Consider the following 17,184-nt stretch of genomic DNA (forward strand, 5'->3'; position numbering starts at 1 on the left):
AACACACAAATGATAAGAAAGTAAAACAGCCCTATTGCTGACATGGAGAAAGTCTGAGTGGTCTGGATAGAAGGTCAAACCAGCCACAACACTCCCATAAGCCAAAGTCTAATCCAGAGCAAGGCCCTAACTCTCTTCAGTTCTATGAAGGCTGAGAGATGTGAAGAAGTTGCAGAAGAAAAATTTGAAGCTAGCAGAGGTTGCTTCATGAGGTTTAACATCGAAGTACAAGGCGAAGCAGCGAGTGCTGATGTACAAGCTACAGCAAGTTATCCAGAAGATCTAGCTAAGATCATTAATGAAGGTGGCTACACTAAACAACAGATTTTCAATGTAGATGCTATCTAGGACTTCATATGTAGAGAGAAGTCAGTGCCTGGCTCAAAGGTTCAAAGGACAGGCTGACTCTCTCTTGTTAGAGGCTAATGCAGCCAGTGACTTTAAGTTGAAGCCAGTGCTCATTTACCATTCCAAAAAATCCTAGGGTCCTTTCGAATTATGCTAAATCTACTCTGCCTCTGCTCTTTCAAATGGAACAACAAAGCCTGGACGACAGCACATCTGTTGACAAAGCCCACTGTTGAGACCTACTGCTCAGGAAAAAAGATTCCTTTCAAAACATTACTGTTCATTGACAATGCACCTGGTCATCCAAGAGCTCTGATGGAGATGTACAACGAGATTAATGTTGTTTTCATGCCTGCTAGCATAACATCCACTCTGCAGCCCATGGATCAAGGAGTAATTTCCACATTCAAGTCTTATTATTTAAGAAATACATTTCATAAGGCTACAGCTGCCACAGATAATGATTCCTCTGATGGATCTGGGCAAAGGAAATTGAAAACCTTCTGGAAAAGATTCTAGATGCCATTAAGAACATTTGTGGTTCACGGGAGGAGGTCAAAATATCAACATTAACAGGAGTTTGGAAGTCGTTTCCAGCCCTCATGGGTGACTTTGAGGGGTTCAAGACTTCAGTGTAGGAAGTAACTGCAGATGTGGTGGAAATAGCAAGAGAACTAGAAATGGGAGCCTGAAGGTGAGACTGAACTCCTGCACTCTCGTGGTAAAATTTTCACGGATGAGGAGTTGCTTCGTATAGATGAGCAAAGAAAGTGGCTTCTTGAGATGGAATCTACTCCTGGTGAAGACACTGTGAAGATTTTGTTGAAATGGCAACAAAAGATTTAGAATATTACATAAACTTAGTTGCTAAGGCAGTGACAGAGTTTGAGAGGATTGACTCCAATTTTGAAAGAAGTTCTGTGGGTAAAATGCTATCAAAGAGCATTGCATGAGAGAAAAAGAGTACTGCATGCTGCAGAGAAATCATTCATGAAAGGAAGAGTCAAAGATGCAGCAAACTGCACTGCTGCCTTGTCTTGAGAAACTGCCTCAGCCCACCCCAGCCTTCAGCAACCACCACCCTGATCAGTCAGCAGCCATCAACGTCGAGGCAAGGCCCTCTATCAGCAAAAAGATTACAACTCGCTGAAGACTCAGATGACGGTTAGCACTTTTTGGCAATAAAGTATTTTTTAATTAAGGTATGTACATTGTTTTTTTAGACATATGTTATTGCACACTTAATAGACTACAGTATAGTGTAAATATATCTTTCACATGTGCTGGGAAACCAAGACCTCCGTGTGACTCCCTTTCTTGCAATATTCACAGTATTGCAGTGTTCTGGAACCAAACCTGCAATATCTCCAAGGTATGCCTGTACTACCACTCTTCCCATTTTACCGTTGAGAAGCTGAGACACAAAGTTTAAGTAACTTTCCCAAAATCAGACAGCTAGTAAGCAGTGAGACCAGAATTCAAAAACAGACAGACTCATTTTGAAACCCAGACTTGCAACTACTCTATAGCATTTGGCCATTAGTAAGTCCCTTTAAATTGCAGGATTTGTCTTCTCTGGTAAACTGCAGTGTTTTCTGATTTTTCTTTAAGGAGGAGAGAAACAACTCCATAACCACTAATCTACTTAGTCACTTCAAGGAAAATTGCGAAAATCACAGGAATCCATCACAGAAGAGAAAGAGCTCTTTTCCTGAAACTAATTTTCACTTTATCCTTCCAGACGTCTTCATGACCCAGTTCTCCGCCCTGCAGACTGCTCGATCTGTTCGAACAAGGCGGTTGGCAGCAGCAGAGGAAAACATTGAAGTAGCTCGGGCAGCCCGCCTAGCCCAGATCTTCAAAGAGATCTGTGATGGCATAATTTCTTATAAAGGTGACCATATTTACCCCAAATTCCTTCTTCTTAGCTTTTTAAAAAATTATATCACTTACCTCACCTGAGATATCCAAGACCAAGAACGCATGACAGTTTAGGGCTAGGAATTTAGGTGGTTTACTTAGTTCTTCCTTTGTCAGAGTATAGAATTATAGGACTGATTACAGTCTTCAGGGATTGTTGTCTCTAAATCCCTGGATCTTTAGGTTAATCTTTTGTATTTATTGGAATTTTATCATAGTTAAGTACTATATTTAGAAATCACATTTTTTAGGTGTAGGATAGAAAGAAGTAGGTCTTTGTCTTGGATATAATTTTCCTGAATGAGGCAATGAATTAGCAATTTAAGGAAAAAGTATTATGAATGTATGACATCAGTGGTTCTTAACCTTTTTTGATTGACAGATATCTTTGAGAATAAAGTTGTGGACTCTTACCCCAGAAAAATATTATGTACATAATTTTGCATATGTTTTGGAAGGTTCACAGGCCCTAACTTCTACATTAAGGAAAAGGATATGAAGTTGCAAAAAAATTACTTTCAAAGCATTTTCATGCAAACATATTTACCCCACTCCTTTCCTCTTCTAAGACACATCTCTTGGATTTGTATTGGGGGTGAGGGTGGAGAAGGAGAGAATTTTTAATTTTAGATAGGTAGTTTGGTAATGTACGTGAGTTTTTGTGACCAGGAAATTTGTAGATATTTAAAATGAGAGATTTTAACAAAGAATTGCAGCTTTTGCCATCAGCTTTTTTGTCTATTTTATTTTTTTTATAATTGAGGTATAGTTAATTTGCAATATTATATTTTACAGGTATACAGTATAGTGATTCGCAATTTTTAAGTTATAAATTTTTGTCATCGCAATTTTTAAGTTATAAATTTTTGTCATCACAATTTTTATAGTTATTACAGAATATTGACTATATCCTTGTGTTGTACAGTAGTATATCCTTGTTGCTTATTTTATACATAATAGTTTATACCTCTTAATCTGCCACCCCTATCTTGCCCCTCCCCAGTTCCCTCTCCCTACTGGTAACCACTAATTTGTTCTCCATATCTGTGAGTCTTTTTTGTTGTTGTTATAATCAGCCATCAGCTTTTGCTTCCTTCCTTTCCCTAAATTCTGAGGAATTTGGTTTTCTTTCTCTACTATTTATCATCATGTTTTAGTGGTTTTTTGCCATTTTGTTAACCTAAGCATGGAAAGAAGAAAGGGGAGACCAGCCTGTCCTAATATGTAAAGTTTTGTGGCACCTACTCTCTTTACATTCCCTAAAGATCACACTCTGTATTCTCAACCAGCCCCATCGGATCTACTGTGAAACTGCAGTAGATGTATCTATATGTCACTGCATTCTGGGCATGAAACAATAGGCTTTTTTCTCTCTATGTAGTGAGTTGTTATAAAGTAAGATAGCAAATGAGAAGCAGCCCCACACCATGAATTCTATTTTCATAATACAGAGCAACTGTTACAAGAAGATGGATTCCAGAAAATATTTAGAGTACTGAATTATCTTGAATTTAATTGAATCCAAACCAACAGAGTAATATTAACTATGGGCAATTAATGAGAACTAGAAAACATTTTTTGGATGAGATGATCTTTGATGTAATAAATTTTGTTGAGTAGGAATTTGCCCTAAGCACCCTAGCTACTTCAGTAAGTTCCCATCTCTCATTCTTCTTAGAAAGTTTTCATTACCCAACTAACACTGTTTTATTTTATATTTCAAGTATATACACTGTATCTTTCATATTCCAGGTAATCCTGAAAGCATCTTCTGATCTCTGCCTTTGCCCACATTTCTGAAAAGTCCTTGCATTTTTCACTGGCCTCAAAAAGAAAACTTAGATTTTTTTTTCCTAACTTTAAATTTTAGTGATTCTACTTTTTGAGTTAGGAGTTAATACTTGCCTCCCTTGTTTCTTATAGTCAGACCTTCTACTAAACCTTGCATTCTCTTGCAGATTCTTCCCGACAGTCACTGGCAGCACCACTTTTGAACCTACCCCCAAAGAAAAAGTAAGTTTACATATGTGGGAATCATTTGAGTTTTAGAAAAGTCCTAAGTGTACCAGATTGACACCCTGGCTTTATGTTCCAGGAATGCTGATTATTATGAGAAGATCTCTGATCCCCTAGATCTTTCCACCATAGAGAAGCAGATCCTCATTGGTTATTATAAAACAGTGGAGGCTTTTGATGCTGACATGCTCAAGGTGTTTCGGAATGCTGAGGTACTTTTCACTGACTTCAAACACAGATTAAGAAGTTTGTTCTGAAGAGATCTATTCTAGAAGTTTAAGATTCTTACACTCTTCTCCTAGCAACCTACATATTTCTGATTAAGAAAGACAACAATTTTTATCAAGTACCCTTAGGATAACGGTTATAGTTTACTAAATATTGGAAATATAATAAATGAAGGCAGTGATATGACAAGAATTGAAGGTTAAATCATACTCCCAAAACAATTTCTGTAAAAACCTAATTTAGTGCTGAAATTTTATGTTTATGTAATACAGACATTTTACTACATTTAAGTCATATCTGTAGTCTCTTTACTAGAGACAATAAGTATATGTGAAATACACAGAAATATGGATAGGCAAATAAATATATCTTAAGGATGGAATTGAGGGGTATTACACTAATAGGTTGCAGAATAGGTGAAGCTCATTGGAGAGAAGGTGGTCTTGAACTGATTTAAAGGAGAGGATGGGTATGATGTATAGAAGAGAAGATATCATTCAGTGATTTTGAAATACCTTAGAGAGGTGTTTGAAGGACAAGAGACTACTAGATGAAGGAGGAATTGAGACTGAAGACAAGAAATGAGAGAAAAACAGACAAGTGCAAGAAAAATTATAGCAATTTTGAATTTTAACATGCTTTCTCCTGAAACCCAGCTTTCAAATGTATTTAAACTTGTAGCTTTGTCCGTAGTATCTATAAGACAAAGGTAAATGGAGAGATTCTCCACGTTAATGCTTGCAGTACTTAATCATGTTCCATGACCACTGTGTTTTTGATCCTAATGGATAATAAGGTCTATGATAGGAGTCGAATAACAGAGCAACAGAGCAAATGGAAAAAATACCATGCAGATTCTAATTTTAACTCATTTTAGTTCAGTTTAAGTTGTTTTCAACTGTCTGGGACCTATATTTGTTGGTATTAAAAATATGTTAACCAAATGGGAGGGTAAAGAAAATCCTGCTACCTGTTCAGGTATATTTTTAAGCCACATTGAGAAGACAAACATGATTTCTTTCTTCTGCTTTCTTCAGAAGTATTATGGACGTAAATCGCCGGTTGGAAGAGATGTTTGCCGCCTAAGAAAGGCCTATTACAATGCCCGGCACGAGGCATCAGCCCAGATTGATGAGATTGTGGGAGAGACAGCAAGTGAGGCAGACAGCAGTGAGACCTCAGTCTCTGAGAAGGAGAACGGTCATGAGAAGGATGATGATGTTATCCGCTGTATCTGTGGCCTCTACAAGGACGAAGGCCTCATGATCCAGTGTGACAAGTGCATGGTGAGGGTCAGGAGGTGAAGCAGAAGCCTAGTCCTGATGAGCATCGTGACTATATTCAAAGCAGCAGCCCCTGCCTCTTTTGGCGTGGCTTGATGGGCTTTTTATAAACTTTAACTTTGCCTTGGTTTCTGTTATCCCTTACTGTTCACCGTATTGTCCTTCTCCTTTTTGATATCTCCCCCTTTCATTTTATCCTTCTTTTTTCTACCTCCTGTTCTTTCTGCCCATTTTCCACTGCACACTCCTAATGTAATCTGGATCAAGAAGAATGATAGGGGCTTCCCTGGTGGTGCAGTGGTTGAGAGTCCGCCTGCCAATGCAGGGGACACGGGTTCGTGCCCCAGACTGGGAAGATCCCACGTGCCTCGGAGCGGCTGGGCCCGTGAGCCATGGCCGCTGAGCCTGCACGTCTGGAGCCTGTGCTCCGCAACGGGAGAGGCCACAACAGTGAGAGGCCCGCGTACCAGAAAAAAAGAAGAAGAATGATAATATTTAGGATAGTGCTTTACCTGAAAAACATTAGAGGTACTACACTCTATATAGCATTAATACGGATGGAATGCAATATATGGAGCTGCTGATGAAGGAGTCAAGGCCTGGATTTTAGCCCTAGTATCCCCATTTGATTCATCTGCACTCATTACCTTATGGAAAGTGGAGTTAAGAGTAACACATAGGATTGTTGGGAGGATATAATTAGATAAGGATAAGTCAAAACATAACTATAAATCCTTTCACAGTGGCCATATTGTTGATAACATATTACTTTGTAAGTAATAGCTTGGTACTGTATTCATTCATCCTCCTGTTCCCTATCCATCTCCTTATTTTGTTTGCCCAGATCTGTGTATTATGAACCAATCTGTATACTTATGTTCAGATTAGTCCTCATTCTTTTTTCCCCCTACTTTACCATTATCTCTAATTTCTCACTTACTTCCTTAACATCCTTAGTTCCTGTTTTACTTTACCCTGTCCTACCGCCTTTTTTTTTTTTTTTTTTTTTTTTTTTGGCCACAGCTTGCGGGATCTTAGTTCCCTGACCAGGGATTGAACCCAGGCCCCGGCAGTGAAAGCGCCGAATCCTAACCACTGGACCGCCAGGGAACTCCCGCACATTTTTTTATTCTTAGCCCCCAGGACTTCTCTCAGTAAATCTGACCCCCTACATACACACACGCTTTTTTTTTCTACAGGTGTGGCAGCACTGTGACTGCATGGGAGTGAACTCAGATGTGGAGCACTACCTTTGTGAGCAGTGTGACCCGAGGCCTGTGGACAGAGTAAGTTGCCCTCTGATAACACTCTAATCTAAAAGTAGGAGATGTGGCACATGGTATTTTATCTGCCCTGCTCCTAATGCACTGAATTTCCTTTGATAAGTTATTCAGCCTCTCTAGGCCTCAGTTTCTTCCACTTTACATTGAGGGTAATAATTCTGCCCTTCCCTTTCCCTTTTGATTGAGACCAATGGGAGAATACTTAGAAATCTACAGAAGGAATGGTACTATATAAAACCATGGTTTTTATAAACACTACTATCCATGACAGAAGTAACTTATAAAGTTTAGAACTTGTGTACTCTAAATATCACCTATGTTAAGCAGTGTTTAAGTGAAAAGAGCACTGGACTCGAAGTCAACAAAGGTTAGTCTTAGGCCCATTTTTTAGGAGAGCTGGTAGGTCGGGTATCTTGCTCAAGTTATTAAATGGGTTTTTGTCTTGGCTCTGCCATATTTATATGTGTGATCTTCTATAAAAGGAGGTATTTAGGCAGTATTTCTTTTTTTTTCCTAATTATTTTATTTATTTATTTTTGGCTGCGTTGGGTCTTTGTTGCTGCGCGCAGGCTTTCTCTAGTTGCGGCGAGCGGGAGCTTCTATTCCTTGCGTTGCACGGGCTTCTCATTGCAGTGGCTTCTCTTGTTGTGGAGCATGGGCTGTAGGCGCACGGGCTTCAGTAGTTGGGCTCGCAGGTTCTACAGTGCAGGCTCAGTAGTTATGACACACGGGCTTAGTTGCTTCGCAGCATGTGGGATCTTCCCGAACCAAGGCTCGAACCCGTGTCCCCTGCATTGGCAGGCAGATTCTTTTTTTTTAAGAAGATGTTGGGGGTAAGAGTTTATTAACTTATTTATTTATTTTTGCTGTGTTGGGTCTTTGTTTCTGTGCGAGGGCTTTGTCTAGTTGTGGCAAGTGGGGGCCACTCTTCATCTCAGTGCGCAGGCCTCTCACTATCGCGGCCTCTCTTGTTGCAGAGCACAGGCTCCAGATGCGCAGGCTCAGTAGTTGTGGCTCACGGGCCTAATTGCTCCGTGGCATGTGGGATCCTCCCAGACCAGGGCTCAAACCCATGTCCCATGTCCCCTGCATTAGCAGGCAGATTCTCAACCACTGCGCCACCAGGGAAGCCCAAGCAGTATTTCTTAACAGTGGTGCTGTTGTCATTTTGAGTGGACAGTTCTTCAGTGTTGTGAGGGATACATTGCAGAATGTTTGCTTTCTTAGCCCTTGGGCACTAAATGCTAGTAGCCTCCTCCAGTCACTGTGACTAAGTCCCCCTTCACACATTTTCAGATGCCCTTTAGATGGCACAAAGCAACCACACAATTAGTGCTTCATAGAGTACAGTTTGGGATACTTAGCCTGTCAGGTTTGTCCTCTACATTCACTTTTTCAAGTTTAACAACTCTAGTTGCTGTCATCTTTTTTTAATATCTGTGCTGTATTGAAATGACTAAACAGTAAGTCTTAATTGGTTGGGAATTCTCGGTTTTAGTTCTTTTTCTCTTGAATAGAGAGGCTGGATACAATAGTCCCAGCCCTTATCCATCGGCTTTCTGCTCTTACCAGGAGGTACCCATGATCCCTCGGCCCCACTATGCCCAGCCTGGCTGTGTCTACTTCATCTGTTTGCTCCGAGATGACTTGCTGCTTCGCCAAGGTGTGTACACAGAAGCTGACCTTCCTTGCCAAAGCTGACCATTCTGAACAGTAGGGGGTATCTGCTGTCTGCATAATAGTGATTGTCACCATATGACGTTTAGCGGCAATAGACTATACCTTTTTTATATCTTCAAGTCCTTAGACTTACATACATTTACCTCCACCCAATAAAACTAAATTGGAGAGACCAGGGTGTTATAAAGCTAATTTTAAGACTGGGAAAGACATATAGGATTACAAGAGGTGGAGGACTTCCCTCATGTCATTCTCATAGTCTAGAATTGATTGTCATCACCATTAGACTGCTGGTGTAGTTATGTATTTATTGTTTAAGATTTTATTGTTTTAGATTTTAAAGTTCTTTCTGTGTAGACCTTGGGTCAGACTAAGGGATACCTAACAGAATTTATGCAGGAATCATTTTAACCTTCTCCTATGTTCTGTGCCTCTGTGTCTTAACCTTCTCCTGTGCCTTCCTAGGTGACTGTGTATATCTGATGAGGGATAGTCGGCGCACCCCTGATGGCCACCCAGTCCGTCAGTCCTATCGACTATTGTCTCACATTAACCGAGATAAACTTGACATATTCCGCATTGAGAAGCTTTGGAAGAATGAAAAGTATGTTTTGAGGTCCTATCTCTATGCTTTCAGCTGTACCCTACCAGCACAGAGCTGAATATTCACTAGGATCATGCTACTTAACTAAACCTCTCCCATTTCTTTTTTTCTTTTTTTAGAGAGGAACGGTTTGCCTTTGGTCACCATTATTTTCGTCCCCATGAAACCCACCACTCTCCATCCCGTCGGTTCTATCACAATGAACTATTTCGGGTGCCACTTTATGAGATCATTCCCTTGGAGGCTGTAGTGGGGACCTGCTGTGTATTGGATCTGTATACATATTGTAAAGGTAAGTGATGTGGACTACTTAAAAAAATGACCTCTTATCTGCTATTCATTGATCTACAATTGCCCACTCTGTTCGTGTAGTCTCTCTCTGATAAAAGGTTATCCAAGGTTAGCTATGACGCTTCAGAGAGCTATATGATATTCTTTCTTTCTTTTACCTAGTGCTTGTTACTTAATAAATGTTAATTCTCTTTTTGTTAATTCATTTTTTTTCATAGTATGTAATTAGCACTCTATTAGTACTTGTGGGAAGATAAGTTACTTCACGCCCCCATTCCAAAATCCTTACGGCCATCATCAACTCTACATTAAACAAACAAACAAAAAAAACACAATAGTTTCATAAGGTTTGTGGTTAACAATGGAATCAGACAATCTAATTTCAAATTCCAGCTCTACCACTTTTTACCCGTGTGCCCTTGGGAAAGTTACTTATCCTACTGAAAATAGGGATTAGTATCTATTTTAGAGAGTTTTGTAAGGATTAAGTGAAATAATCTACAAAAGCACTAAGCGCAGTTCACGGCTCACAGTAAAACTCAGTATATGTTAGATATCATTATAAGTAAGTTCAGTTGCCTAGCTCTTTCTCTTAGTATCACAGCAAAATAGTCCAGGAGAATATATATTCCATGCAAAAACTAACTGCTTGAAGCCCCATGATGACTCCTCAGTCCCGCACTTTATAAAGTGTTCATTACCAAATGTGCTTCCCTCATTTATACAGTTATTCTTTTCTGATAACTTCCCCAAAATGTGCTCTGTTTTTCCTTGTAAATGTTCTCTCAAAAATTCCTGCAGCACTCAGTCTACATTTCTGGTTTCTTTCCATCCTATAGAATGCCCTTCAACTCTTAGATTCCCTTTCCCCTTTTTTTGACACTAATGTCTCCTTTCTTCTGAAATCACCAAATGCTTAGTTGTTCCCCCTCTCAAAACAGCTACCATGTTTCCCTCTTAGGGGTCTCACTGCTCTCCCAATGGTATGTGAGGGGCAGCTCAGGGTGAGGGAAGGGAAAGTAGGAAGGGGAAGTAGGGAGGGTTCTTTAACAGTGTTTGGACTCATAGGGAGACCCAAAGGAGTGAAGGAGCAAGATGTGTACATCTGTGATTATCGGCTTGACAAGTCAGCACACCTGTTTTACAAGATCCACCGGAACCGCTATCCCGTCTGCACCAAACCCTATGCCTTTGATCACTTCCCCAAGAAGCTCACTCCTAAAAGAGATTTTTCAGTAAGTCCCCTTCCTCTCTTCACTGTACGTGTCAGGACAATCTAGTTCATGCATGGAATTCACAGAGTGAGCATTTTCAAGTGGCTCTCTGCTTCTTCATCCTGTTTCCATCCCAAACTGGAAAACTCCCTCTCTATTTGGTATGTTTGAGCAGCAAAAATGCATTTATTCTGCATTTCCTGGCATGGGCTGTGCCTCAGGGAATTGTTGTTATACTTCAGTTAGGTTTCCCTCTTTTTTCTCTCTCACCTGTTTACAGTCTTTGCCCTTGAGCCCCATAGCATAGTTTTTCGTTATGTTTTTCACACCCATAATATTGAGAAACAAAAAGAATATCAGTAACATTGAGAAACCTTTGGTGAAAATAATTCAGTGCTTTTTCTTGTTTATATCTGGATTTAAAATATAAGACATTATCATTATATAAAATTTGAAAAGTACAGAAGCATTAAGAAGAAAAAATTGTTTATTATCTTACTACACAGAAAATAACTACTGTTAACATTTTCATTTTCAGCCCTTTTCCTATGTGTTATTTTTTCTTTCAAATTGTGAACATATTCCTTCAGTTATATTGTGCCATTTGTCATCATTTCATAAAGGTTTTGGTTATCCATGTATTTGCTATAATGAAACCCTGGACTAAATTCCTCATCCATGAGTCTTTTTTCAGTGGACCTGTCGGAATTCAGAGCTGTCATCCTGGAATGCTTAGAAATAGACTAACCAGAAAGCAAACCTTTATGTTCCTATTTTTCCTAGTATTATTTTTGGATTTCCCTAAATCATATTTATTTTATATTCTTTCTGCCCACCAACAAGCGCTGCCTCTCATCTAAAATTCTTTGACTTTGCTTGCTTAGTCAGCAGCTCACTGATCAGCTTTGAAACCCCAACCTTAACTTCTTAAAAGCTGGGATGGGACAAAAAGAATTTTGAGCCTATCCCTTCTACTATCATTCTAGGCTTACAAAATGCTAAAAACCACTGTGGCCTACAGATTATTAGGACTAAACTTCTGACCTTAACACAGTCACCCAACTTAATAAAGGTTTTAGCCCAATAGCCCAGTTATTTTCTTTCTTTATCTCCTTACCTCCCCACCTCCCCACCTCCCCACCTCCCCACCTCCCCACCTCCCCACCTCCCTTATCCTGAGTTTGCCCCAGATCATCTGTGTCAGCTTTGCCAGCTTCAGCAGTACACTTACCACTTCCATTTCTTCTCTGCAGCCTCATTATGTCCCAGACAACTACAAGAGGAACGGAGGGCGGTGAGTCCCATGGGGGATGTAAGGAGCCTAAGGGATTAACCAATAACTTGAATGGAGCAAGAGAATGACCACCTACCCACTCAGCCCCACACCTGGGATTGGGGAGTCTCTGACAGAGTAGCCCAATATAGTGCCAACAGTAATATAGAAGAACTAGACTTCAGCAGGTGTGGTCTCATTATGGAGCCTTAGTTGGGGCAGGGAAGGAGATTTGTAAGATTAGAGATAGAGAAGGGGAAGGATTTGGAACAGAACTCCAGACAGATTTGGACAAATCTTTTTTAGGTTTCTGCAAGCTTTCCCTATTACCCCAAGGTGTATCAGCTCTTAGGACTTCTGTCAAGGAACAGAAGTAGCTAGAAGTGCATGGTTTTAACTGAGCAGTTTGGGCTCGTAGTTTTTATTTGTGCTATTTTGTACACAGAGGTGTATTCTTAGAGAAAGTACCGAAGGCTTTTCTTCAATTTCCTTTTCTGTTGAATGGTAGCGTAACAGTCACTTTACCTACATCAATAGCTTACCATAGGAAATCAACTATATTTCAATATTAGAAAAAGAAAATACCAAATAATAGGTGTGAGAAGAAATTTAGGAAAAGTAAAAACTCGATATAAATGCTCATTTTAGTTGGACTATTGGTATCACAAGGTTATGCCATACTTCTGTGTACTCATGAAGCAATCAGAACTAGCTATGCGTTTTACCAGCTCTGGTCTATTTTGTGGATTCCTGAAGGAAAGAAGAAAAATTGAATTTTGTAAATAGAAATTAAATTTCAGAGAAAGGTAGTGGTTTTTTTCAAAAAATAATAAAGTGAAGACCATAGCCAAGTTTCTTACCTCTTGAGCCAAGGCTCTAACAGCTAGACTGCAGGATCTCAAGCCATCTCGAGATCTTTTCCCGTCATTCCCCTTCCATCCCCAAGTGCCCTCCTTAGCCTTCCTCTCTAAATTCACATATCTTTCTGGCAGATCATCCTGGAAGTCTGAGCGCTCAAAGCCACCCCTAAAAGACCTGGGCCAAGAGGATGATGCTCTGCCCTTGATTGAAGAGGTTCTGGCCAGTCAGGAGCAAGCAGCCAATGAGATGCCCAGCCTGGAGGAGCCAGAACGGGAGGGGGCCACTGCTGAAGTCAGTGAGGGTGAAAAAAAACCAGAGGAAAGTAGGCAAGAACCCCAAGTAGCTTGTACCCCTGAGGAACGACGGCATAGTCAACGGGAACGACTCAACCAGATCTTGCTCAATCTCCTTGAAAAAATCCCTGGGAAAAATGGTAAGGAGAAACAGGCTCATCTCTAGGGTTTAAGATAAATGGGAAATCAGCAGAGAGGGAATGAAAAAGAGCAACTTCTAATTGCTTGCTTAGATTGGAAAATATTCTTTAAAAATGGTACAGTTCTGGGACTTCCCTCGTGGTCCAGTGGGTAAGCCTCCGTGCTCCTAATACAGGGGGCGTCGGTTCAGTCCCTGGTCAGGGAACTAGATCCCACGTGGATGCCGCAACTAAGACCCGGCACAGCCAAAATAAATAAACTTTTAAAAAAAGGAACAGTTATTGGGAATTCCCTGGCAGTCCAGTGGTTAGGGCTCAGCGCTTCCACTGCAGGGGGCATGGGTTCGATCCCTGGTCGGGGAACTAAAATCCCACATGCTGCACAGCATGGCCAAAAAAATGATACAGTTCTTTCATGGACCCGTGTTTAGTTATATCTTGGGAATGAAACTGGGAGGTGAGAGGATCTCCTCCCTGGAGAACAGCTTATTTCATTTGGGGCTGGAGAAGGCCTAAATTGCTTATAGGTCAGAAATGGAACCATTGAATTCCTGTGATCTCCTGAGAGCTCAAATCTGGAATAAGGAGTTGGGAGGGTAGTATTTGATGAGCCTCCTTGGTTCTGTTTTCAGCCATCGATGTGACCTACTTGCTGGAGGAAGGATCAGGCAGGAAACTTCGAAGGCGTACTTTGTTTATCCCAGAAAACAGCTTTCGGAAGTGAACCTCAAAGAATGAGAACCTCAAGCATCTGGGATCCAGTGGAGCTAACAGTCCTGCCTCCTGTTCTCTGAGTGTAGACAGGGGTGGGAAGGGTCCGTCCAGCAAGGGGAATGGGGCCATGTCATTGACATTAGGTACTTAGTAAACCTTGGAGCTAGTGGAGAGGAAGAGGAAGGGGATCTGTCTAAACAGTTCAGTTTAACTTGTTTTCCTCTCCATTGCTTCACCCTGAGGGTTAATAATGTAGGGTGGAGGGCAGAGCACATTGAGGATGACCAGAATCTTTTGGTACTTTACAGCACTTGACCCTCCCCACAGCTTGGGTTTTTCTGTGTCATCCTCTGATCCTGTAGGCATTGCTAAGAAGCTGCTTCCTATACCCAGGTATAACTCAAACTCCAAAGGGATAGGGCCAGGATCCCCACCCCTACCCTGTCTGTTCTCTATAGGCTCCAAGAGCTACCCGAGACGTAAAACAGAAACAGTAGCTGGGCCTTGTTCCAAATCCCTGACTAGGAAAAGTTTCTCTCTCCTCTTTTGCCCAACCAGGTCAAAGTAAAATGTGAGTTGACAACTCAAAGCACTTGTAACTGCTGCCCCCTCCCTACCTCTACTCCCCCAAATGGAACCATGGAATAGGGAAGGCCCCCATGGGGTCAGAAGGGCACAGTACTTATTGTAACTATTTTTGTTTTAACCTTCATAACCTGCCGAACATATTTTTTTCTAATGAGAAGCCCAGGCCCCTGCCAGCACACATGCTGTTTATGCGCTATGGTTCTTGTGTGTCTGCTGTGCTGTGCAAATGGAGATTCATTTCAAAGAAAAATCATTTTAAAACCTACATAAAAATGAACTCTAACCACCCCCCAACAAAAGTCACTACATAAACTGTTGAGCAGTATTCACCTATCAGAGTATTTGTTGTGAGTGTAGATTATCAATTGAAAACACTACTTCTTGTTTTACTTGTACAGTTTTCAATGTCCATCTCTTAAAGAGACAGTGTATTCTCCCCACCCCTAGTTCCATCTTTCCTCCACCTTCCTGATGACTTCATCTTCAGGAGGGATATCCAGGGTGTCACCTTCCTTCCCATTCTCTTGACCAGAAGTTACCAGATAATACTGTCTCTTTAAAAATAAAATTTAAAAAGCTTTGCTTTGTTGTCTTTTCAGACAGACATATGCATATACGTTTTAGGTGTTCTTATAAGAGAAAAGATGGTTTTTAAATGTGCCAAGTTGTGTGTGTATATATATATGTATGTATATATATATATATATATATCTGCTGCGTGATTAGTAAGCAATACAATAGTTAAACATTTTCCCATTACTTTTTTCTAATATTGGACCAATGCTCTCCTAATTGTACATTTCCTCTTATGATGACGACGCTCTGACTTGTTTAGGTAGAAACATTGACCACCTTCCATTCCATTGAATCTTTCTTTTTCTCCTTTCTGTGTCAATCTTGAGGAAAAAACAAAAAAAACAAAAGAGACAGGGGATGCCAAAGATCCCCTTGAGCAGAGAAAAAGCAGAATAAATATTTTATTAAAGAAAAAAGAGAATTAAGAAAATAGTTTGGAGTATTTTCTTACTGTAGAGAAGCACTGTACATTACTAAGAGACCTGGGTATAAGATACTCACGTGTGGAGCTGGGAAAATCGCATGTCCAAGCCCGTTTGAGTGGTTTCTTTTGGTTTTCATTGCAGGGAGCCGGGTGGGAGGGAGGTGGGAATAGGGGCACTTTGGGGGTCTCCTTTTAGTCAAAGCAGGAAAATGACAAGAAAGAGATTAAAATTCAATATTTCCTTTAATAGTGTTAAACACTAAAATTTTAAAAAAGACGAAAAAAGAAAAAAAAACTTTGTAAAATGCGAGAACAGAAGCAAAAGACACTACGCTCTGTCATTTTATCTTTCTTTTGTTGAAAGACTAAAAACTGAAATGTTTTTTAGACAATCAAATGTTAGGTAAGTGCAAAAACTTGTTTTTTCTTACTGGTGTAGAAATTAATGCCTTTTTTTATTTTTCGGTTGTTTTATAATAACAAATAAAAAGAACCCCCTAGCTGCCAGGCGGGTTTTGGTGTTTGAAATGCGGGGCAAAGCACTACATCACTGCAAATAGATACAGAGTTAGTCTGCATGTCTGTAGGCTGTGTGATTGCGGAAAATATAAATGCTGCTAATATATTTCCTTTTTACAAAAGCATATCTAAATAGATGATTGTTTTGATGTTAATCTTTGTAAATTATGTATTACCAATTTTAACATTGGATGTAATTGCATAAAAAGCTTGCATCTCAATCCTTGAAAGTCTAGTATTAAATGGAAAAAACTTTTCCTAACTACAGAGTGATGAGCTTGCTATTTTTTTCCTCTTTCCTATCCTCCAGTTGTCTTTCAGGATCTTCTCCATCGTGTTTCCAAAGAGATCTGTTTAAAACCACATCATCAGCATCCTGGGCCCCACGTGGGCACGCTAACCGCTGTTGACTATCAGATAAAGCCATTTCCTCAATATTACAATCTTTTTGGTCTGGGACCAGCCTAGCCAATCAACATAATAATCTTCTACACCTCTACCCCTTGTAACACATAGACATCATAAGTTTATGCTACATTTTCTAGGCCACTATGTTAGACCATTTCCACTGTAAGCAATTTACACGTATTCATTTATTTAGTCTTCACAACAGCCTTTTTGGTTGGTACCAAAACCAAATTTTATAGATGAGGAAACTGAAGCAACAGAGAGGTTAAGTAACTCACCCAAGATCTTGTAGCTAGTTAATCCTCATAATAGCCCTCTGTAGTTACTATACCCATTTTTGTAGAAGCAAAAACTGAAGCTCTGGAAGGTTAAGTATAACTTGCCAAACATCACCTAGTAACTAGTGTTGGAGCCAGAACTCCAAAATCTTTATGTTCATCTGCAAATAGGAAAGTGTCTGTCAGAAATAGCCAAAGCATGATCCTACTAAGGAAGATAAATCCATTCCTGCCAACAACCGA

At 40.2% G+C, this 17,184-nt stretch overlaps 1 protein-coding gene across 5 annotated transcripts in view; it reads left to right on the forward strand.

Moving 5' to 3' along the window:
• Positions 1 to 16,522, forward strand: part of ASH1L (ASH1 like histone lysine methyltransferase) — a 187,803-nt gene extending 171,281 nt beyond the window's left edge. For 2 of the 5 annotated variants that reach the window (XM_060136621.1, XM_060136638.1), the window contains 12 exons: positions 2,090 to 2,242; positions 4,227 to 4,281; positions 4,364 to 4,496; positions 5,550 to 5,798; positions 6,995 to 7,081; positions 8,651 to 8,741; positions 9,224 to 9,362; positions 9,482 to 9,654; positions 10,707 to 10,888; positions 12,121 to 12,161; positions 13,133 to 13,434; positions 14,067 to 16,522. In XM_060136621.1, the coding sequence (XP_059992604.1) occupies positions 2,090 to 2,242; positions 4,227 to 4,281; positions 4,364 to 4,496; positions 5,550 to 5,798; positions 6,995 to 7,081; positions 8,651 to 8,741; positions 9,224 to 9,362; positions 9,482 to 9,654; positions 10,707 to 10,888; positions 12,121 to 12,161; positions 13,133 to 13,434; positions 14,067 to 14,158 (1,697 nt within the window). In that variant the 3' untranslated portion in view covers positions 14,159 to 16,522. Of the gene's footprint in view, positions 1 to 2,089; positions 2,243 to 4,226; positions 4,282 to 4,363; positions 4,497 to 5,549; positions 5,799 to 6,994; positions 7,082 to 8,650; positions 8,742 to 9,223; positions 9,363 to 9,481; positions 9,655 to 10,706; positions 10,889 to 12,120; positions 12,162 to 13,132; positions 13,435 to 14,066 lie in introns of those variants that run through there. The other 3 variants (XM_060136630.1, XM_060136648.1, XM_060136658.1) reach the window with 3 other exon arrangements.
• Positions 16,523 to 17,184: the final 662 nt, after the last annotated feature.

The sequence above is a fragment of the Lagenorhynchus albirostris genome, chromosome 2, assembly GCF_949774975.1.
Source record: "Lagenorhynchus albirostris chromosome 2, mLagAlb1.1, whole genome shotgun sequence".
Classification (NCBI taxonomy): Eukaryota; Metazoa; Chordata; class Mammalia; order Artiodactyla; family Delphinidae; genus Lagenorhynchus; species Lagenorhynchus albirostris.